General features: G+C 54.8%; 1 protein-coding gene across 2 annotated transcripts in view; it reads left to right on the top strand.

Annotated features, from left to right (window-relative positions):
• The window catches only part of IQGAP1 (IQ motif containing GTPase activating protein 1), an 82,902-nt gene that overhangs the window by 47,485 nt on the left and 13,803 nt on the right, over nt 1-21,614 (top strand). For both annotated transcript variants that reach the window (XM_037509925.2, XM_037509924.2), the window contains exons 15-30: nt 1,607-1,770; nt 5,847-5,937; nt 6,066-6,233; nt 6,790-6,932; nt 9,391-9,561; nt 10,288-10,371; nt 10,450-10,521; nt 10,610-10,679; nt 11,017-11,225; nt 12,329-12,484; nt 12,710-12,873; nt 13,761-13,985; nt 18,776-18,916; nt 19,004-19,088; nt 20,052-20,284; nt 21,130-21,262. In XM_037509925.2, the coding sequence (XP_037365822.1) occupies nt 1,607-1,770; nt 5,847-5,937; nt 6,066-6,233; nt 6,790-6,932; nt 9,391-9,561; nt 10,288-10,371; nt 10,450-10,521; nt 10,610-10,679; nt 11,017-11,225; nt 12,329-12,484; nt 12,710-12,873; nt 13,761-13,985; nt 18,776-18,916; nt 19,004-19,088; nt 20,052-20,284; nt 21,130-21,262 (2,309 nt within the window). The remainder of the gene's footprint in view (nt 1-1,606; nt 1,771-5,846; nt 5,938-6,065; nt 6,234-6,789; nt 6,933-9,390; nt 9,562-10,287; nt 10,372-10,449; nt 10,522-10,609; nt 10,680-11,016; nt 11,226-12,328; nt 12,485-12,709; nt 12,874-13,760; nt 13,986-18,775; nt 18,917-19,003; nt 19,089-20,051; nt 20,285-21,129; nt 21,263-21,614) is intronic.

Raw genomic sequence — 21,614 nt, 5'->3', positions numbered from 1 at the left:
GTCACCATGCCTGGGAATTAGTTTTATATTTTCTGTGAGAAGTAGTTAGTCAGCTTAGTGGGAAGAGCCTTGCCTTGGAGTGGGGAGCCCTGGATGCAGATCCTGCACTCACCATTGTTTGCTGTGACCCTGCAATAGCCACCCCTATGCTCAGCTTTCTCCTGTGAAGTGTTAAGTTAGGTGGCTTTAAATCCTTTCAGGGACCTCCCTGGTGGTGCAAGGGGTTAAGTCACAGCACTGTGAAGCTGTCCGCAGCCACTGCAGCCTAAGTTCGAGACCCAGCCAGGGAGCTACCGAGAGGGCGCAGCAGACCTCTCCTGTCTCTCCGCTGCTCCCCTCAGCAGTGGATTTCAGGACTTCTGCCTGTTCTGCTCCCCGCTTTGTCTCTGGTGAATCCTCTCACCTCCCTGCCCCTGGGCCTGTGCCCCTGTTCTTGTGTGCATAAATGAATCTTTGGGAAAAAAAATCCTTTCAAATCAGGAGTGTTTTCTCTTTTTTTAAAGATTTATTTATTTATTTATTTTTATTTATTTATTTATTTTTAAAGATTTATTTTATTTATTAATTATATAAGCACTGGGTACAGTCAGAAGCGTGGGAGGGTGAGAGAATTCACCAGAGCCAGAGCGGGGAGCAGAGCAGGCAGAAAGACCGAAGTACACTGCTGAGGGGAGCAGCGGGCAGCAGGAGAGGTCTGCGCGTCATGCGGGACCCTCCTCCGGTGGCCGGGGAGCAGCCGGGGATCGAACTGCTGCAGAGGCTGCGGGCAGCTTCGCAACCCAGCGCTCAACCGCTGCGCCACCGGGGAGGCCCTAAAGATTTATTTATTTATGCATACAAGATCTGGGGTGCAGGCCAGAGGTGTGTGTGTGGGGGGGGGCAGTGAGAGGATTCAACAGAGACAGAATGGGGAGCAGAATAGTTGGATCTACTGAAATACACTACTGAGGGGAGCAGCGGGGGGATAGGAGAGGTTTGCTGCACCATGTGGGTACCTCCCTGGCTGGACATCAAACTTGTGCTTTAGTGGCTCTGTCAGTAGCTTAATAGTGCTGAGACTTAACCCCTTGCGCCACCAGGGAGGCCCCAGGAGTGATTTTGATTATACATTGGAATGAACCTGAATACTATGAAGTAAGTATACCAGTCAGTTTCATCAGAGTCCTTATCATGTTCAAGTTATATGCCACTATTAAGTGGCCTGGTCCCATGAGCTAGTTCTAGATACTACCCCAGACATTTGGGGGTGAGAAATAGAGAAAAAAAAAATGCGTGGACACACATTTCCACACACACACACACACACAGACTCTCAAAAAGCTACAGTTGGATATTAGAACAATTTAAAATAAAATAGGACTGTGGTTTCAGTAGGGCCGTGGATATAAACGAAGTTTGCTTTAAAGGAAATATACACTAAATTAAAAAAAATTTAATATCATGGATGGCAAATTACCATTTAACTTTTAACTTATCATTTAATTATCATTAATTATCATTTAACGTTTGACTCGTGGGGGAATTTGTGGTCACTGAGCATGTTTAATGTCTGGTTATGTAATTTCTTAGTTAAAAAAAATTCCTCCTTTGTCCCCTCGTACTATAGGGATTCTGGCCATTGGCTTGATTAATGAGGCCCTGGACGAAGGGGATGCCCAGAGAACTCTGCAGGCCCTGCAGATCCCTGCAGCCAAGCTCGAGGGTGTCCTGGCACCCGTGGCCCAGCATTACCAGGACACTCTGATCCGGGCAAAGAGGGAGAAGGCCCAGGTGAGTGGCAGCAAAATTCTTCTGTCCATGCAGTTTCCTCCTCCCAGGACCCAAGGTGGCAGTGTCACTTTTTTCTTTCTTTCTTTTTTTTTTAAAGAATGATTTATTTATGCATACAAGAGCTGGGATATAGGCCAGAGGTGTGGGGGGGTGAGAGGATTCACCAGAGACAGAGTGGGGAGCAGAACAGGCGGATGGACCGAAGTACACTGCTGAGGGGAGCGGCGCCACCAGAAAGGCGCCTCTTGACTTTTTTCAATGGCTCCTTCCTGCTCACCCTTAGGTGCAGAGTCCAGGAAGGAACGAGATGTGAGAGTCAGACTGTGCCTTCCAGGAGCTTCTGCTATTTTACACATTTGGGCTTTTTTTGTCCTTTGTTATTATCATTGTAGAAACATTCTTAATGCCTGCTTTGACATAGAAGGGCCAGTTTTGAGAGCCCGAGTTACGAGGCAGGTGGCCATGTGGAGTTGCAGGCACAGGCACGCTGCGCAACCGGCCCCGGGTCATGGGAAACACGAGCAAGCCGCCTGGTCCCGCCAGCGCCCCCACCTGATGGTGACCACTGTCCTGATTTCTACACCACGTTGGTTCTCACATGCTCTTGCAGTGTATTGAAGTGATATCTTTTTTTTTTTTTTTTTAAAGATTTATTTTTTTTATTTATTTATTTTATTTATTTATACAAGCACTGGGTACAGTCAGAAGCGCGGGAGGGTGAGAGAATTCACCAGAGCCAGAGCGGGGAGCAGAGCAGGCAGAAAGACCGAAGTACACTGCTGAGGGGAGCAGCGGGCAGCAGGAGAGGTCTGCGCGCCATGTGAGACCCTCCTCTGGTGGCCGGGGAGCAGCCGGGGATCAAACCGGCGCCGCAGAGGCTGTGGGCAGCCTCGCAACCCAGCGCTCAACCGCTGCGCCACCGGGGAGGCCCTGAAGTGATATCTTTTGCATTTGGCGTCTTTCACCCAGCCCGGTGCCAGGGAAGTCCGTCCACGACTCCATGGGGCCACGGCGCGCTCGTTCTTGCCGTCTGTGCTCCTCCGCTGTGGCTTAGAGAGTCTATTGTCAGGGAATTTTCGGTCATTTCTCACTTTTTTTTTTAAAGATTTGTTTCTTGATGCATACAAGAGCTGGGGTGCAGGCCAGAGGTGCAGGGGGTGAGAGGACCCACCAGAGACAGAGTGGGGAACAGAACAGCCAGACTGACTGAAATCCACTGCTGAGGGGAGCAGCGGGTGAGGCAGGAGAGGTCTGCTGGGCCCTGTGGGTAGCTCCTGGCCTATCAAGGAGGTCCTCACTTTTGACTGTTGCAAATAGTGCGTCTGTGAATGTCCTCATACCTGTCTTTCGGTAAATGCATTTCATGTACCTCTAGTAGCAGAATTTGTGGGCCATAGGGAATAAATACATGCGTTAAAATTTAGTTGATAACGTGATAACTTTTTTTGCTAAGGCACATGCCACATAGTGAACCATTTTAAAGTGTCCAATTCAGTGAATCTTAGTTTCCTCACAGAATTATGCGAGCATCACCACAGTCAACCTGAGAACATTTTCCTCATCCCCAACAGCGAGCCAGTCCCTGTTAGCAGTGATTTCAGCTCCCTCAGCCTCCCCACCCTTGTAGCCGTCACTCTGCTTTCTGCCTGTGGCTTTACGTATTCTGACTCTTCACGCAGGACAGTCATACGGCACGTGTCCTTTGTGACCGCTGCATCCACTCAGCTGGTGTGTGGAAGTCGGGTGCCAGCGCGTCCTCTCTTTATCGCCAAGGCACGTCCCTCTGTGCCTTGTGGGGTGGCCGTTCGTGAGCTGATGGGCGGGGGCTGTCACCACCTTGTGGCTACCAATCACACTGCTTTTAAAAAGTTTGTTTTGCATCTGTCAGAGAGGAGAGATTTTTCCCTTACCCCCCTGGGTTCTTCTGGGGATGGTCAGATAAGCAACATCATACAGATTCATAGGAGAAAAACTCCAAATTTAATTCTACATGTCTGTGGATTCCGGGGACGGTGAGGCAAAATGGGGGTCTGTGTTGCGAGCTGAAGAATGGGTTCGGGCCTGTGACCTCAAGGAGAGGAAGGAACTCATGGGACGGGAGAGGCTGGCTCATGACAGTGAGCAGATGCCCTGTAACTAGACGTTTGCCCTGCCATCTGGGACGCGGGCCCCGGGCGGCCCCAGAAGGCACCCATGCACCCAGGTGCGCTGCAGGTCATGCTGTAAGTGTCTGTGTAGTGACGGAGCCAACGGGCAGTGCGTTCCTCAGAACGCAGCCCATCGGGAAGTGGGGCGTGGCTGAAATCCTAAGGCCAGAGTGGCATGTCTTGGGGTCCTGTCCTTGCCTCCCAGCTGGTTTGTTAAGAAATGGACAAAATTCCTTCCTCTTGCTGTCATGTTGCGATGTGTGGGGAGTTGCCTTGTCTGGTAGTTTCACGATGAGGGCATAACTCTGTTCCTGATTGTCATTGACCTCCTTTCAAGGCTTCTCAACTAATGCCAGCTAGGTAAGGGGGAGCCACAGCCTTTTTTGTTTCTTTTTTTATGACTTAGATGTCTGCATGAGATTCTTGCAGCAAGCAGAAGTGCTCGCAAGGAAATTCTTAGTTTGGGGGTGTGGGGTGTCGGATCCTTTCTGGGAAGCCAAAGGTAGAAAACAGACCAGGCTTTCGTGTGGCTGAGCTTTGGTGGGCAGGAGCCGCGCGGGCACTGGGAGTCTGGCTTAGGGTGGAGGGGCCACGGGTCTCCTTGGAGTGCCTTGCCGTGAGGAGGTGGCGTGACTGCGTCCTAATCACGTCAATACCGCGAGTACCCGGTTTCCTTCAAGAGGTACGTTATGCAGAATGTTTGCTTGTGAGGGTTGAGTCCGCGCCTGTGTTGTGCTGGGAAAGCGAGATCAGTGAGGCGCTGATGGCTGGAGGAAGTTGTAAATAGAAGTCTCTTCTTGATAACTTATTGGACCTGAGCGCCCCAGTTTTTGCTGATCATTAGAGCACTTGAGAGTCATTTGAGAACACAGTGTTAACTCTTTTTCTGCTGGCTCAGAATCTATTCTGGGACCGGGTTGCGGTGACTCTGTGGGTCGGTGTTTTGTTCTTGCTGCCACATGAGTCCAGAGGCGTCTGGCATCTGACTGGTGGCAGAGCGGGCTCTGGGAGCGGGACCGGGTGGCGCCGTGTCTAAAAGAGGAGGCAGGCCGAGGACCTGACCTGCCAGTGCTCCCAGCCTGCTGCCCGCGTCAGGCGCAGAGGGCAGGCTTAGAGGACGTGACGAGAGGTGGGAGCTTTTCCTCTTGCTGTGGGATAACTTTCCAGCCTTCGTGAAAGGTGGCTGGGTGGGAGGTTTAGAGAAAGATCAGCTGGACACATCCAGGCCCAGCCTCATGGCTGCACATTAGGTGGGGGTGTCTCTTCCGAGGCCTCCCCTTAGCTTCTGAGTTCCTCCGAGCCATCTTGGGAATGGTTTTAAAAATAACTCTCTGTGTTCCAAATTTAGCCAGCAAACCTCAGTATCAATTTGACCTGTGGTTTTCTCGTACGGTGCAGCTCACTTTGTATCTGGCTTTGGCGTCAGGATCATCCAGGCCTCCTTAAATGAACCTGGAAGTGTTCCTTTCTCGTCTGCGTTTTGGAAGGCCATGCAGAGGGTTGGCGTTTTTCTTTAAACATGTGTGGGGCCAATATGTGTGCAACAGGAGTCCCAGAGGCATGGAGAAAGGAAAAGAAACAGAAACACTGACTGGATCTATAGCCGATATAGAGGTGAAGTTAATAAAACATACCCTGGCAAACAGAAAGCTCACCTGCGGGCCTTACCTTCACCGGTGTGTTGTACAGATTTGTAAATCTCTGCCTCCGAGAGAAATCGCTGGCTTTAAACGCAGTCTTGAAAGCGCTGAAACAGTGTTTACTCTGCATATCATTGGCAAAAGAGGCTCTCTAAAAAGTACTGTGTAGTCACCTCCTTACGTGACCGTGGTCATACCATTAATGTCTGTCCGATTGAGTCCCCGCTGCCTTCCTCTCGTGGGCCCTGCTTTCAGGACCCTGACGTTGTTTGCTTTGAACGGTGTGCAGGAAACCCAGGATGAGTCGGCTGTGCTGTGGCTGGATGAAATCCAAGGCGGGGTCTGGCAGTCTAACAAAGACACCCAGGAGGCACAGAAGTGTACGTACCTGTTGCTTGCCCAAGGTGGAGAGATCTGGGGCACACGGTTTCCCAGGAGGTGGGGCTGAGTGCGGGGGGTCCAGGTGAAGGTGGGCTCTTTCTAAAGGACCCCATCTGTTCTGGGACAGTCGCCTTAGGAATCTTCGCCATTAACGAGGCGGTGGACAGTGGGGACGTTGGCAGAACCCTCAGTGCCCTGCGCTCCCCTGATGTGGGCCTGTACGGCGTCATCCCCGAGTGTGGCGAGACCTACCAGAGTGACCTTGCAGAAGCCAAGAAGAAAAGACTGGCGGCAGGTGACTTACAGGGAAACAGCGCAGCCCTGAGGGTGCGCGTGTGACCGATGAGGAGCGCAGCGGAGGGCAGGGCCAAGCTGCAGGGAGAGACTCAGGGTAGGACAGCGCCGAGGCTCATTAAGGACCCCACGGGGATCGCGCCCGTATTCTTAAAATATTTTTTCTCCTCGAGGGCAGGTATGTTAAAAAGGTCAATTTTCTGAAAATGTGGGAAGGATTGGCGTATCTGCCTGTTTGTCCCAGGGTGTCTGGAGCTCGGTGCTCTCTACAGGGAGAGTTTTCCCTGCAGATGCTGAGCGCGCACATGTCTTCCACAGGAAGTTGCTGACACGCAGGGACTCGGGCGTAGGCTTAGGAGGGGATGGTTAGCCGGGGTTAGCTCTGCACCTGGACTCCAGGGTATTGTCCCTTGCAACGCCTCCGTGACTCTAGAGTCCTCGACCCAAGGGCAGGTGTTTGGGGCCCTCACCTAGGGTGTTCATTCTGAGCTGGCGTGCCAGGCGTGTGAGTGGGCGCTGCGCTCTGGGCTTCTCTCATCTGCCCTTGTTTCTGCCAGGAGATAACAGCAGCAAGTGGGTGAAGCACTGGGTGAAAGGTGGGTATTATTACTACCACAATCTGCAGACCCAGGAAGGAGGATGGGACGAACCGCCAGACTTCGTGCAGAATTCCATGCAGCTTTCCCGGGAGGAGATCCAGGTAGGCTCCGTTCTCCAGGTGCGGCTGAGAGGAGCGTGCTAGCGTGATGCTCGGAGAATCGGGTGTGCTGTCGGGACCCCTCCGCTAGGGAGGGCTGCGGGCTGAGCCACAGGGCAGCCGTGTCCCCCCAGTGGTTGGGGTGTGGCTAAAGGCCTAAGTCTCAGTAAGAGTCTGGACTGTGGCATCAAGTCAGGTGAAGCTCACACTGATTAAGGAGAACTTGGATGACCCAGGAACGACAAGGGGGACAGTTCCTCCAGCTCTCACTAGATGCAGCTGCAGCCACTGTCAGTCTCCCGGTCACCGCTCTTGGGTCTCGCTCCTGACTGCACCCCAACACCACACTGCGCTGTCTCGGCAGTGCGTGACCGGCACTTCTGGGTGAGGTCAGCGTATTCTAGAGCCACTGCTAAAGGGCTCCCTCGCCCCCGTGTATTTGCTGATGCTGTTCCTCTGCCCCAACGGCAGGCGCTCATCTAAGCAGTGGTGACATCTCTGCTGTCCCAAGATGCCCCGCCCTGCCGTCTGCCTCTTTCAAAATTCTCTCTTCCCAGGCCCACCCAGGCATGTGTCGCCTCCTCTGGGGGTCCTTTCTGTTCTCTTTTCTCTCCCCTCCCATCATCCTTGAAGCTCCCAAAGAACTTTCTATTCATTTAAAATTGAACCAACTGGGACTTGAACTTCAGTCTCACCTGCGCTGTCTGTACGTGCCCTGCTGGTTCTGCAGCTCAGGCCTGGCTGGGCCGCGAGCACTGGAAGGGCCCCAGTGCTGGGCTGCGTGCACTGAACGGTCGACCCCTGGTGAAGTTCGCCAGGGGTCGGGAAGACCTCGGTGGCAGCACCGTCTGCAGGCCATGGTCTCCAGGCCGGTCACCGCCAGCTCCCGCAGCCCGGCTTCCCAGCCTGCCTTGCTGAGCTACTTGTTTTATACTTTACCAGCCGCCTTCATTGCCACGCGGAGAGGAGACGTGTCGTTTTTGACTCCTCTGTTCCCTACTTACGCCTCCGCTCTTGGCCCTCCGCTGCGGGTCTCCTGCTTCCGGGCATGCCTCGCCCTCGCCGCCCTCCTTCCTTCTCCCTCTGTTGTGTTTCACTGGGGTTCCCGGGCCCCTTTCTCTTCCGCTCTGTTCTTCCTGCGTGATCGCGTCCCCCTGAGGCTTTGTGCCTGTGATTCCCCACTCGTGTTCTCCGGGCCTCGGTCCCTCTCCTCACCGCCAGGCTCTCTGTGCCAGGTCCTGCCGCCAGGTGGGAGCCGGCGCAGATCGCGTGAGGGAGTGCTCTGTGCTCTCGCAGCACGGCTCTGGGTGGCAAGCCTGGGGCGGGGTGCTAGCCGGGTCCCAGGCCTCCTCTTCTGCCCCCCATTCTCAGCTCCGGCTTCCGTTCTCAAGGTTGCCAAGGGTTTGGCGCCCGAGCCATCAGGTTAGCCGTTCAGGCGGGAAGTAGAAGGAGGGGCTTTCCTGCAGTTCTCCCCAGAGCAGGAGGGGACGGTTAGCCAGAGTTAGCTCTGCACCTGGACTCGGGGGTATTGCTTTCCTGCAGTTCTCCCTGCAGACTGGACACCAGCTTTCAGCCCACGCAGCCTGGCAGCTGCAAGCGTGGCAGCCCTGAAACTGAACTCGCGAGCCCCACGGAGCGGGCAACACTGTCCCCATTGACCCGCAGTCCTGCCGGGCCAGGCCTGTCCTTGAGTACCCGCAGCAGCAGGTCACCTGCCAGTCCCTCCTCATGCTGTGGTGCTCACCTTCCCGCTTTTCTGAAAGGAGGCCGAGGCTTCTTTCCTCTTGGGCATCTGCTGGATGTCAGGGTCTCCATGTGGCCCTGATGCTAAGCCCACCTGCCACCCAGCCAGCCCGCTGCAGTGCCTTCCACTGTGGGACACTGCCCCTGGTCACTGGTGACCCCAGGCTACCTGGCACAGCTGGGGTTCCATGGGGGGGTGGGTAAAGGAGGCAATGTGGTGGATAACAGGAGAGGAGGTCTGTGTTTGTGAGGGCTTTTTTAGATTTATTTTATTTATTTATATATACAAGAGCTGGGATGCAGGCCACAGGTGTTGTGGGGAGGTAAGAGGATTCCCCACAGACAGAGTGGGGAGTAGAACAGGCGGATCCATGGAAATCCACTGCTGAGGGGAACAGCGGGGAGACAGAAGAGGTCTGCTGCGCCCTGTGGGTCAGCTCCCTGGGCAGGGATCGAACGCAGGCCACAGAGGCTGGCAATAGCTTGATAACACTGAGACATAACCCTGCGCCACCAGGGAGGCCCAATTCGTGACCTTTCCCCGTTGTGAGAACCTGGCCTTGAAAGAGTGAGCTACAGTCTCATTCCCATTTGCCAGCTACAGCCCGCGTGCAGGCCCAGGAAGCAGCAGAGCGAGGGCTGGTCTGGCGCCGCGGGTGGTGGGTGTCCTTGAGTCCATCCCGGTGTGCGTTGCCTGACATGACTGATGCCTTTCCAGAGCTCCATCTCAGGGGTGACGGCCGCATACAACCGGGAACAGCTCTGGCTGGCCAATGAGGGCCTGATCACCAAGCTGCAGGCCTGCTGCCGTGGCTACTTAGTTCGCCAGGAATTCCGATCCCGGATGAATTTCCTGAAGAAGCAAATCCCAGCCATCACCTGCATCCAGGTATTTCAGAGCCTGTTGTAGAGGCAGCGCGTGGGCTTCTAGGCAGGGCAATAAACAGCTTGGATGACCGTGTGTCCGTGTGCTCTTTGCCATCTGCTCGCTGTCCTGCTCTGGGCCCCGTACAGTCACCGCTGCTGGGTGGTGTCAAGTGGCGCGTGGGCCACGCTGGGGCACCTCTGGGCACCTCATTGTCATCCGTGGCTATCGCTTTGTCAGAACTGAACCTTGAGGAAACAGCAGTAGTGTAGCTCAGTGATAGCGTAGCCGCTGCCGCAGGGAGGATTCCTGGTTACGGATTGGGGTTCCGGACTGCGGCTGGCGGAGCCTGCTTCCTCATCTGCCAACAGAGAGCTCGCGGGACGTTGGAGGCAGGTTCTGGGGGGCTCCAAGTTCAGGCGAGACTGCGGTACAGCCCCGAGTAACACCCTTCTCGTTGGCCGTGCCCTGAATGTGTTGGGCAGCGCTGTCACTGGAGGGCGCTGGACGCTTCATGCCTGATGTGCGCTGAGGAGCCAGTGAGCGTCCTCGCGGCTGCGTGTGGAGCTGTGTAGGGCTGAGCTGCTGTCGGGCGGGCTAGCTGGGGCGCCTGGTGGGGCGCAGCCGGGCCGTCCCGCTGTCGTGAGGCTTCATCGTGGATGGCGCTTGGGTAATCTGGCACGATGAGACTTCCACCTTGCTCCAGCCCTCGGGGAGTAATGTTTCGACTGTCGTGTTTGGCGGTTTCAGTCGCAGTGGAGAGGCTACAAGCAGAAGAAGGCCTATCAGGACCGCCTGGCTTACCTGCGCGCGCATAAAGACGAAGTGGTCAAGGTAGGTAGCGGGCGGCTTTTTGGTGTGGGCGCGCGAGTGCGCAGGGGCGTTGCCTCATCCCGGGCCCCCGTTCCACAGATCCAGTCCCTGGCGAGGATGCATCAAGCGAGGAAGCGCTACAGAGACCGCCTGCAGTACTTCCGGGACCACGTAGGTGCCCTGGGGACCAGTGGGGTCAGTTGTGCTTCTCCTTGGTGGACAGATAAACAAAAGCATTTCTTCATCTGTTGTTCCTTAGATAAATGACATTATCAAAATCCAGGCCTTTATTCGGGCAAACAAGGCGCGTGACGACTACAAGACCCTCAGTGAGTAGAGTGGCCCCGCCGAGAAGAGTCGAGACCGCGGCGGGGAGGCCATGAATCTCTCTCTGTCCCTAAGGCAGTGTTTGGGGGGCAAGGCGCTGAGTGGGGTGTCGCCCCTTGCTAACCTGTCTGGATGTCCCGTCGCTGCCCTGTTCACCTTTGTCGGCACAGCGAGAGCGAGACCGGGAAGCCGCGCTCAGCGGGTGTTTGCGCGTCTCAGAAATGAACAGCTCACGTGTGACTAGAGCTGCTTTTTACAAGCCAAAGCCAGCTCTTCCCAGGACCTAGAACTGTTCCCTGTGGCTTGTTCTTTGGCTGATGCTTCCTTTCTCTCTGTCAGTCAGCGCCGAGGACCCCCCCATGATTGTGGTCCGGAAGTTCGTCCACCTGCTTGACCAGAGCGACCAGGATTTTCAGGAGGAGCTTGATCTCATGAAGATGCGGGAGGAGGTCATCACCCTCATTCGCTCTAACCAGCAGCAGGAGAACGACCTCAATCTCATGGACATCAAGATTGGTCTGCTCGTGAAAAATAAAATCACGCTGCAGGTGTGGCTCAGGGCCCGGCGGGACCCCAGGGCGCTTTCTCCTGCTTTGCTTCCCCTCTCTGGCCGGCGGGCCGGTGGAGGCCAGTTTCCCTCTCAGCTGCTGCTCTCCATATTTGTAAAGAAGTTATTTAGAAATGGAACAGCTTCGTAGACAGAATTTTGAATAGAGGAGCCAGCCCTTAGCTCCAGTCACCACAGTCATTGTGTTTTCTACGTTTTTTAATGTTAGAAGGTGAAGGCTTTCCTTGCGGTGCTGTTACAGGTATTTTTAATGATAGCATAAGAATTCATTCTGTGACTTACCTCCTTTTTCTCCTTTTTTCCTCCTCAACTTCTTTTTTTCTTTTGATTGTTTTAGTTTTATTTCCTTTTTTAAAAAATTATTTATATATATTTTATATCATTGTTTTTTTTCATATTTATTTATTTATTTATACAAGAACCGGGGTACAGGCCAGATGCGCGGGAGGGTGAGAGGATTCACCAGAGACAGAGCGGGAAACAGAACAGGCAGACGGACGGAAAGCACTGCTGAGGGAGGGGAGCAACAGGCAAGGCAGGAGAGGTCTGCTGCACCATGTGGGAATCTCCCTGCCCGGCCGGGAATTGAACCCGCACTGCAGAGGCTGCAGACAGCTTCACAGCGCTGCGCTCAACCCGCTGCGCCACCAGGGAGGAGGCCCCATTGTTCATTTTTAAACAATGTTTGCTTCCCCCACCCCAAGGTGTAGTCCCCATAGAGTTTCCTCCACCAATTCACTCTTTCCCTCAACTTTTGACATTCAGCTTGCTTTCAAAGTTTTTGTTATTACAAATAACAGTGCAATTCACATCTCAACATACACGTAGTGCTCCTTGTACTTAGGATTTTGTTTTTAAGATCCATTCCTAGAAGTTGGTTTCTCAAATCCAAGGAGATTTTTGGAAGGTGGAGGTGGGGCTGGGCTTCACTCTGCTCCGGGACAGGGTGTGGCGAAGGAACGCTGAGTGACAGCTGCCAGGGCCTCGGCCTTTTGTGCAGGTCTGTGGGGGCTAAAAACGCCCCTTTCCACAATGCCCAGTTTGTACTTATTGGTGTTTTGTTTTTTTGTTTTGTTTTTACAGGATGTGGTTTCCCACAGTAAAAAACTCACCAAAAAAAACAAAGAGCAGCTATCTGACATGATGATGCTCAACAAGCAGAAGGGGGGTCTCAAGGCACTGAGCAAGGAGAAGCGGGAGAAGCTGGAGGCCTACCAGCACCTGTTCTACTTACTGCAGGTGGGCGGCTCCGGGGCGGGGCTGGAAAGCTGGGCTGGTGCCTTTTCCATTAAAATGCCTGCATCTCTGGGGAAGGGTTCCCTTACCCTCTGCGGAACGAACAAAGGGCTGTTATTTTTCCTTGTTAGTTTTGTGCATGCTAATCCTTCAAGTAGAAATAAATTTGAATAATTTTGCCAGCCTTCATGTCACCTAGAAGGTTCTCACCCCTTGGTTTTATTTCAGACCAATCCCACCTATCTGGCCAAGCTGATTTTCCAGATGCCGCAAAACAAGTCCACCAAGTTCATGGACTCCGTGATCTTCACGCTCTACAACTACGCGTCTAACCAGCGGGAGGAGTACCTTCTGCTCCGGCTCTTCAAGACGGCGCTCCAGGAGGAAATCAAGTAGGGCCATCTGCTTTGAAAGAGGCCTGCCTGCCCTTCCTGACTCCAGGGAGCACTGTGGCTTGTGTGAAACAGCATCTGCTCTTTAGTGTCTGCCAAAAGTGTCATGGTTTCTGGAAGGTGACAGAATAAGAGATCTGCTAAAGCAATTTTAGAATGATTCTTTTTTTTTTTTTAGATTCATTTATTTATTTATACAAGCACTGGGTACAGTCAGAAGCATGGGAGGGTGAGAGGATTCGCCAGAGTGGGGAGCAGAGCAGGCAGACTGACGAAGGACACTGCTGAGGGGAGCAGCGGGCGGCAGGAGAGGTCTGCGCGCCATGTGGGACCCTCGCAGGCGGCTGTGATTGAACCGGCGCTGCAGAGGCTGCGGGCAGCTTCGCAGCCCAGTGCTCAAACGCTGAACATTTTTTAAAGCTGGCCTGGTCATAAAGATGCTACATTTTTATCTAATAAAGAACCTAATCCCAGGCCTCCCTTGGTGGTGCAGTGGTTGAGCGCTGGGCTGTGAAGCTGCCCGCAGCCTCTGCAGCGCCGGTTTGATCCCTGGCCGCCGGCAAGGGTCCCACATGGTGCGCAGACCTCTCCTGCCGCACCCGCTGCTCCCCTCAGCAGTGTACTTCATCAGTCTGCCTGTTCTGCTCCCCACTCTGGCTCTGGTGAATTCTCTCACCCTCCTGCGCTTCTGACCATTTACCCAATGCTCGTATAAATAAATAAATCTTTTTTTTTTTTAAAAAAAGAACCTAATCCCACTCCCAAGATTGAGTTCGCTGCAACAGAAGGGGCAGGCCCCTTGCTCCTTCCAGCTTCTGCCTGCTGGGGGTGGGTTCTTTAAGTCCACAGGTTCCTGATTTAATCGGATTTGTTTCTATGTTTTATAGGTCGAAAGTGGATCAGATTCAAGAGATTGTGACAGGAAATCCTACAGTTATAAAGATGGTTGTAAGTTTCAACCGTGGTGCCCGGGGCCAGAATGCCCTGAGACAGATCTTAGCGCCGGTTGTCAAGGAGATTATGGATGACAAATATCTCAACATCAAAACTGACCCTGTGGATATTTACAAATCTTGGGTTAATCAGATGGAATCTCAAACAGGAGAGGCAAGGTAAAGCCACCATTTTCTGTCCTGTGTAGTATTTTCCTTCTCCTTTTCTTTTTTCTTTTTTTACATCATTTTTAATTTTGCACAATGCATGCATTTTCATCTTGGTTATATTCCCCATACAATTCCCACACTCCTTGTTTTGACCCTATTCCGAACACCCCCCTAACCCCCACCCCGCGCAGTAGTGTGTTTCTGGTTTAATGCCCAAAAACATATGCCTAGATCAAGAAGATGTGGTCCATATGCACAATGGAATATTACTCAGCAATCAAAAAAAAAAACCTCCCTTTTTTATTTTATTTATTTATTTATTTTTAAAGATTTATTTATTTTTTTTATTTATACAAGCACTAGGTACAGTCAGAAGTGCGGGAGGGTGAGAGAATCCACGAGAGCCAGAGCGGGGAGCAGAGCAGGCAGAAGGACCAAAGTACACTGCTGAGGGGAGCAGCGGGCGTCAGGAGAGGTCCGCGGGCCATATGGGACCCTCCTCCGGTGGCCGGGTAGCAGCCGGGGATCGAACCGGCGCTGCAGAGGCTGCGGGCAGCTTCGCAACCCAGCGCTCAACCGCTGCGCCACCGGGGAGGCCCACCTCCTTTTTTTAAAGTTAACTTTTGATTTACAAACTAATTGTTCTAATAGTTTTTCCTTAGCACTCTCTTTAACTTGTTAACATGGAAGTACAGTCACTTACTTAGTGAGCATTCAGTCCTTACTGTGTGCAAGGCTCTGTCACACATACGCCATGACACAGGGATTGAGAGGTGGCCGCGCCATGTCCGCTGCTCAGTGCAGGGGCCCAGGAAAGTGAAGACCCCCACATGGAGCCCTGGGCTTCGTGGGAGCTGGAATGGAGGGCCCCGAGCTGCCAGTGAGTGGGTTGGGGCCTCTCCTGGAGGAGGAGGGACCAGCTTGTGCAGCAGGGTGTCCCTGTGTGGTGCTGACGGAGTAGGGCAGCCAGGTGCTAACTGGACACGGTCCAGGAACTGCTTGGGCTGGGACGAAGGTTTGTAGAGGTCTGAGTGGGGTCACTGTGTCTGGTTGGGGGAAGTGGAGGGGAGGTGGGGTGAACAGTGAGTCTCTTGAGTCCTGAGGGCCAGACTAACCAGAGGAACCTTGGTCGGGAGGTTGCTGTGCCAGGACTATGCTTGAGCCACAGGGACACTTTGAAGCAAAAGCGTCAGTGGACCGTGGGTGGCCGGGTAGTAACACAGGAAAAATACAGGTCAGAGAGCCAGATGGGTCTGGCTGTGTCTGGCTTGGGTGAGGACAGAGAGGGTGGGTGTGGGACGTGGATGCCTCATCTGTGGTGGCTTTTCCTTCCTGCTCACTAGGCCAGGCTGTGCGGGGAGTTCTCTGGGTCTCAGGAACAGTAGACCTCCTGCCCGTGCTCAGAGTTGGTGGGCGCCGACACCTGCCCCTCACCTGCGTGGGCCAGCATGCCTTTCTGTGCACGTTATCACAGCGGGCCATGGCGCCGTACCCCCAGGAAGCCGCGTGGTGACTTGTCCTGTCTTGGCTGGGTTCCTAGGTGGGCACCAGTCCACGCTGAATTGCTGCGCTCTGGCGGTGCCTTTCCAGGTCCCTGGACGCCTGGCTGGGCAGGCGAGGGCAGGAGTGCCCTCCACAGAGCGCAGAGCATTCTGCTGGCTCCTGGAGAAGGCTCGTTCCTGTTGGGCTCATTTGGCTGCTGGCCTGCCTCAGTGAGGTTGAGGCAGGAGTCACTGACCAGGAGTCACTCATGGCTGGGCTGAGGAAAAGTCTGTCTTTGCTTTGACCTGCACCCTCAAGGCTTGCTCCCCGAAGTGCCCAACAGCAGCAGCACGTGACAGCAGGCGGGTCAGGTGCTGGCTGCCAGGTGTGCGGCCCTACCACGGGCACTGCCTGTGCCCTCCGCTGCCCATCAGTCAGCCTCGGCCACCGCGCCTGTCGGCAACTCAGGAGTGTTTCCCGAGCTGGCTCTCAGAGCAGTGTTTGTTCTTTTAATCATAACATGGAAATTGACGTTAGCTCATTTTTCCAGTCCGAGAGCTGGGAGGTGGGGATAGGGGGCGGTGCCCAGGCTGCTGTGAGCGCACGATCTTTGAGTGTCAGCCAAACTCTCAGCACCCTGGGGCCTCCACACCCCAGGGGAGTATTTCCCTCAAAAGCCTTAGAAATTAAAAAAAAAAAGAAAAGATTAAAAGAAACATAGACAGTTAGTCTTCGGTTCTCTGGCCACCACCACGTGTTAGCACTCCCGCCCCAGCGTGTGCATGCGAACCTAGAGGTCCTGGCTTCTGTGGTGCCGGAGAAGACTCCAGCCTGTAACTCACCAGCCCTGCAGTGGGCCGCACTCTTGAACACGGCTCCACGGGCCGTTTTCTCCCAACACGATGCTTTTGCCAGTTTCCCGGGTTCGCTGGCCACCTGCCCAGGGGCGTCAGCCGCCGCAGTAGATGGAGCCACTCCCTGCCTGCCCCTCCCGCTTCCTGTTGCTCCTGTGCCAGAGGAGCTCAAGTTGGGTTGCTTAAGGCCAGAAAGCTGTATTCTCTCACAGTTCTGCAGGCCAGAAAATCCAAAGATGGCGTCAGTGGGTGAAATCCAGGCGTTGGCAGGCCTGCTCCCCCTGGAGGCGCAGGGGAAAGCCTACCTCTGGAGGTGCTCCTGCCTGTGCGGCCCCTTACTGTCTGCCCCTCTCTTCTGAGGACTCTGGCTGGACTAAGGCCACCCAGATAATCCACAGTAACCCTCACTACTTCTGGGCCTTTCCGAAAGAACCAGAGCCCAGTCCCGTGCAGTTCCTTTCTGACTCTCCGCCCCTCCTGGCCTTGACTCCTCTGATGGAGTGTGGACACGTCCTAGCAGAGCCGCTGTTTCCCTGTCAGTGTCTTCTGGCTCCAGTGTCTCCTGGTGTGATCCTCTCAGTTTTAATTTCTTTTTTTTTTTTTAAAGATTTATTCATTTAGGGCCTCCCCGGTGGCGCAGCGGTTGAGCGCTGGGTTGCGAAGCTGCCCGCAGCCTCGGCGGTGCCGGTTCGATCCCCGGCTGCTCCCCGGCCACCGGAGGAGGGTCCCACATGGCGCGCAGCCCTCTCCTGCCGCCCGCTGCTCCCCTCAGCAGTGTCCTTCGGTCCTTCTGCCTGCTCTGCTCCCCGCTCTGGCTCTGGTGAATTTTCTCACCCTCCCGCGCTTCTGACTGTCCCCAGTGCTTGTATAAATAAATAAATAAATCTTTAAAAAAAAAAAAAAGATTTATTTATTTATACAAGCACTGGGTAGAGTCAGAAGCGCGGGAGGGTGAGAGAATTCACCAGAGCCAGAGCGGGGAGCAGAGCAGGCAGAAGAACCGAAGTGCACTGCTGAGGGGAGCAGCGGGCGGCAGGAGAGGGCTGTGCACCATGCGGGACCCTCCTCCGGTAGCCGGGGAGCATCTGGGGATCGAACCGGCGCTGCAGAGGCTGCAGGCAGCTTCGCAACCCAGCGCTCAACCGCTGCGCCACCGGGGAGGCCCTAATTTCTTTTTTTTTAAAGCATTTTTATTTTAAAAATTTGCACTGGGTGCCTTTCACCAGTCTGTCCCAGCATGCCCTGCATGCCGTCAGAATCCCCGCTCGCCAGTGTGCGCGCCCTGCCATGCCTTCCATACTGCTCAGCTCAGCATGCCCGGAGTGGTGGGCACTGTTTGGGCCAGTGCCCCGTTTCTGACTCTGGGCAGTTGGGCGAGGGTAACCGGTGCTGGTCGTTCCAGGCCTGCTGTGCCCAGGCCCATCCCTTCCACGGCGAGTTGCAGCCCAGAGTTCATCAGACTGCAGTGGCTTCTCTGCAAAGCCACCATTTGGACATGTACTTGAAGACCTTGTTTGTAACCGCCTCAAGATTAGCTCCAGCTTTCGAAAGTGGAGCCCCTTCATAAAGCCTCCAAAGGTTCCTGAGCTGTTGAGAGGGCCTTGTGGGCTGCTTCTGAGGCCCTCCAAATGCAGGCTCATGCTGTCTCCCCAGTGGCTCAGGTCTCTCTAATTTCTGTATGTGACTGTCGCCCGCCTCACAGCATCAGGGTCACCAAGTCCCTGCCATCATGTCTCCTTAACAGCTCTGGGATCTGCCCTCGGCCCCTGCTGTGGGGCTCCAGCCACGCCCTTGTCACTGCCCACATGAAGCCTAGAGCCCCATCTCATGAGTGCTGCCCCCCACCTCATCCCGCTTGGGGGGACTTGTCTTCTGGAAACCCAACCGCCTATCCTTAGATGCTCTGCCTGGCTTCTGGGAATGCCAGCCTGCTTAGCGTTCTGTTTACCACATACGGGAGCCTTACAGAGTGTTCATGCTCACCTGTCCCCCCGCCCCCCGTTGCGCTCCCACCCTCATTTCCCTCTCCCCCCTGCCTTTGAATGTTGTCTTCCTTCCTGGAAGGCCCTTCTTCTCCCTTCTTACTGTGTTCAGTTGCCCCTTCCTCCTGGAAGTCTCCTTGGAGTCCTCCAGCCCGAGTGAGGCCTCTCCTCTGGGGCCCTAGCTCTTCTGCTCACTGTCACAGCAAAGTGTGTGTGTGTCCAGATATCTGTGGTGGCTCCCACCGGACTGCCAGGTCTCCCACACCTTGACCCCAGCGCCTGGCCCAGCGCTGGCACCCTGGGAAGGCCCAGTCACAACTGAGGGTCGAGCTCACATCCCAGTCCCGCTGTTGACTGTGGTGCAGAGCAGGCTCCCTGCTCCCTCTGGGTGTTTCTGTTTGTATTTTTGTTTGTCATGGCTCTGCCTCAGGCCTGTCCCGGCTGCTGAGCTAACATAGTCGGGGGCATTCTGCTTTCCCAGCAAGCTGCCCTACGATGTGACCCCTGAGCAGGCGCTGGCTCACGAGGAAGTCAGGACACGGCTGGACAGCTCCATCAGGAACATGAGGAGTGTGACGGACAAGTTCCTCTTGGCCATCATCAGCTCTGTGGACAAAATCCCGTGAGTGCCCTCCTGTGACCCCAGACTCGTCTGCCCTTGGGGCCCGTGTTCCCCAGCCCTCCTCACCATGTCTCCTCCATCCTGCAGCTATGGGATGCGCTTCATTGCCAAAGTGCTGAAGGACTCGCTCCACGAGAAGTTCCCCGACGCTGGTGAGGATGAGCTGCTGAAGGTGAGTGCCCGACGCAGGCACGTCCTGGCCCTTCCTGCGGCCCTCTGAGGAGCAGGCTTGGAAAATGGACCCGATTTTAGGCCAGGAGCACCCAAGCATTGACCCTGGCCGTAGCGGGCCACTGCCTGAGCCTTTGCAGGTGGCTGTCAATCGTGAATGACAGCACTCGATGCGCGCCTGCGCCACTTCAGCTGTGCGGACGTCGGCGGGCAGAGCAGGTCTTTGGCCTGTCTTTCGCTGGAGAGCTGCTCCCTCTGCCGGCGGCCGGGTGGCCAGCAGCCGGGGCTCTGCTCCAGCGGAACTTGGACTTGCCTGTGCTGCTGCTGCTGCTCCTCTTCCTCCGCCTCCTCCTCTTCCTTTTTTTAATCTGAACGCTTGTTTCTTCTCTCTCCTAGTTCTGTGCTTTCCTACAGTGAGGCCTCGATTCTAGACTTTCTGTTCAGGTGAATTAATTTTCCTTTTTTCTGAATGAGGCGCCAGGGTCTTCTGTGGAAGCGCTGTGTTGAGTGTGCTGAGTGGCTGCCTTCTGAGGCATGCCTGGTCCGCCGTGGCCCCGCGGTGTGAGGATGCGGGTGGGCAGGTGGCACTGTACTCAGTGAGTCACGCTGATGACCGACTCCTCGGAGAAGGTCCCACCACGTGACAGCAGAGCGTGCACGGGGGACAGCAGCCCATTCGCTGCCCTGAAACCCCAGCACCAGATGGCAGGTGTGTCGTCCTCACCCTTGGAGCTGCTCTTTCAATTTCACTTGTGGCCTCGTTTTCTTTTGTTCTGCATCCAACTAAAGGCTGTTTGGCCTCTTGCGTTTCCAGCCTTGAGTGAGGGCCTGCGTGGGTGTGTGCATGCATGAGATGCTGTGCTGTCCCCACAGGCCTGTGCTGTCTGGTTTCCTCTGCCAGCAGAGGCCTTGTGGCTGACCCGGGGAGTGGTGCCAGTGCCGCCTTTCTGCTCTGTCTGCGCAGATTGTCGGCAACCTGCTTTACTATCGCTACATGAACCCGGCCATCGTTGCTCCCGACGCCTTTGACATCATCGACCTGTCGGCAGGAGGCCAGCTCACCACAGACCAACGCCGAAACCTTGGCTCCATCGCCAAGATGCTCCAGCACGCCGCTTCCAATAAGATGTTCCTGGGGGACAATGCCCACCTCAGCATTATCAACGAGTATCTCTCCCAGTCCTACCAGAAATTCAGGTGAGGGGAGAGTGGCCACAGCACCTGGAGGATTCCGTGGGCATGTTTCTGTGTCTGGGGGGCAGACCGGGCTCGACACCCCCATCTTCCTGCATGGCCCTCACGTCGGCTACACAGCTGACAGGCTCTGAGCTCTCAGGGTACTAAAGTGGATTTTCTTTCGGGGGCTGCTTCTTTTTTTTTAAAGATTAATTAATTAATTTATTTATGCACAAGAACTGGGGTGCAGGCCAGAGGTACGGGGGAGTGAGAGGACCCACCAGAGACAGATGGGGAGCAGAACAGGTGGATCTGATGAAATCCACTGCTGAGGGGAGCGGCAGGGAGACAGGAGAGGTCTGCTGCGCACTGTGGGTAGCTCCCTGGCCGGGGATTGAACTCATGTTGCAGAGGCTACGGACAGCTTCACAGTGCTGTGCTTCACCCCGTGTGCCACCAGGGAGGTCCTAAAGTGGATTTTTTAGCTGCAAAATGTATTTTGCGTATAGAGTCGGCAAAGTGAGTGGAAAAGTGATGGTTACGCCTTAGGCACGTTATGTGGAATCAAAGGACTAGAGGAGGCTTTTAATATTCGCTTATTAGATTCAGTGTGGGCTCAGGGCGTCATCTTAGCCATGAAGTTGAATCGCCCCACAGCACAGGTGTTCAGACCGTTTCCAATTACGGTCGAGTAGTTCTTGTGGCAGAACTGTAAGAGGTGATGAGAGAAGTCGCCAGACTCTCATCCAGGAGTGGGCAAGCAGGTTCTCTCGTGACTAAACTATCTCGACTGCCCACTGTTGGAACACGCTGCTCCGGCTTCTCACACGTGTCACTTGGGGTCTGGCCCTCGTGCTTATTTTCAGACGGTTTTTCCAGTCTGCCTGCGATGTCCCTGAGCTTCAGGATAAGTTCAATGTGGACGAGTACTCTGACCTGGTGACGCTCACCAAGCCAATCATCTACATCTCCATCGGCGAAATCATCAACACCCACACGGTAAGTGGCCCGGGCGTCCGCCCTCGCGCGCGCCGTCCTCGCCGCCCGCCCGGCTGCCGCGCGCTGTCCCTTCCTCCGGGCCCTTCCTCTCCTCGCGCCACGTCCCCGCCGCCTTCTCGCGGCTTCCTTGGATTGTGCCTGACAGTACCCACCGCTGAGTTTCTCCAGTGAGCTCCGGGCCCCCTTCCTGCACAGCGACCTGTGCAGATTATTACCGATGAGGTTTTCCACTGTGATTCTGAATCAGGATGCCTGGGGCGGGCGCCGGCAGCCCCGTGAGCGCTAATCCGGTGGCTCGAAACTTGGCTCTGTGGGTCCTCATTCTCCCCTCGCCCTCCGTGTTACTTTTCTC

The sequence above is a fragment of the Talpa occidentalis genome, unplaced genomic scaffold (assembly GCF_014898055.3).
Source record: "Talpa occidentalis isolate TD23 unplaced genomic scaffold, MPIMG_talOcc4v2.1 talOcc4.14, whole genome shotgun sequence".
NCBI classification, from domain to species: domain Eukaryota; kingdom Metazoa; phylum Chordata; class Mammalia; order Eulipotyphla; family Talpidae; genus Talpa; species Talpa occidentalis.
The sequence above is the reverse complement of the archived record's forward strand: the minus strand, read 5'-3'. Positions and strand labels throughout refer to the sequence as shown.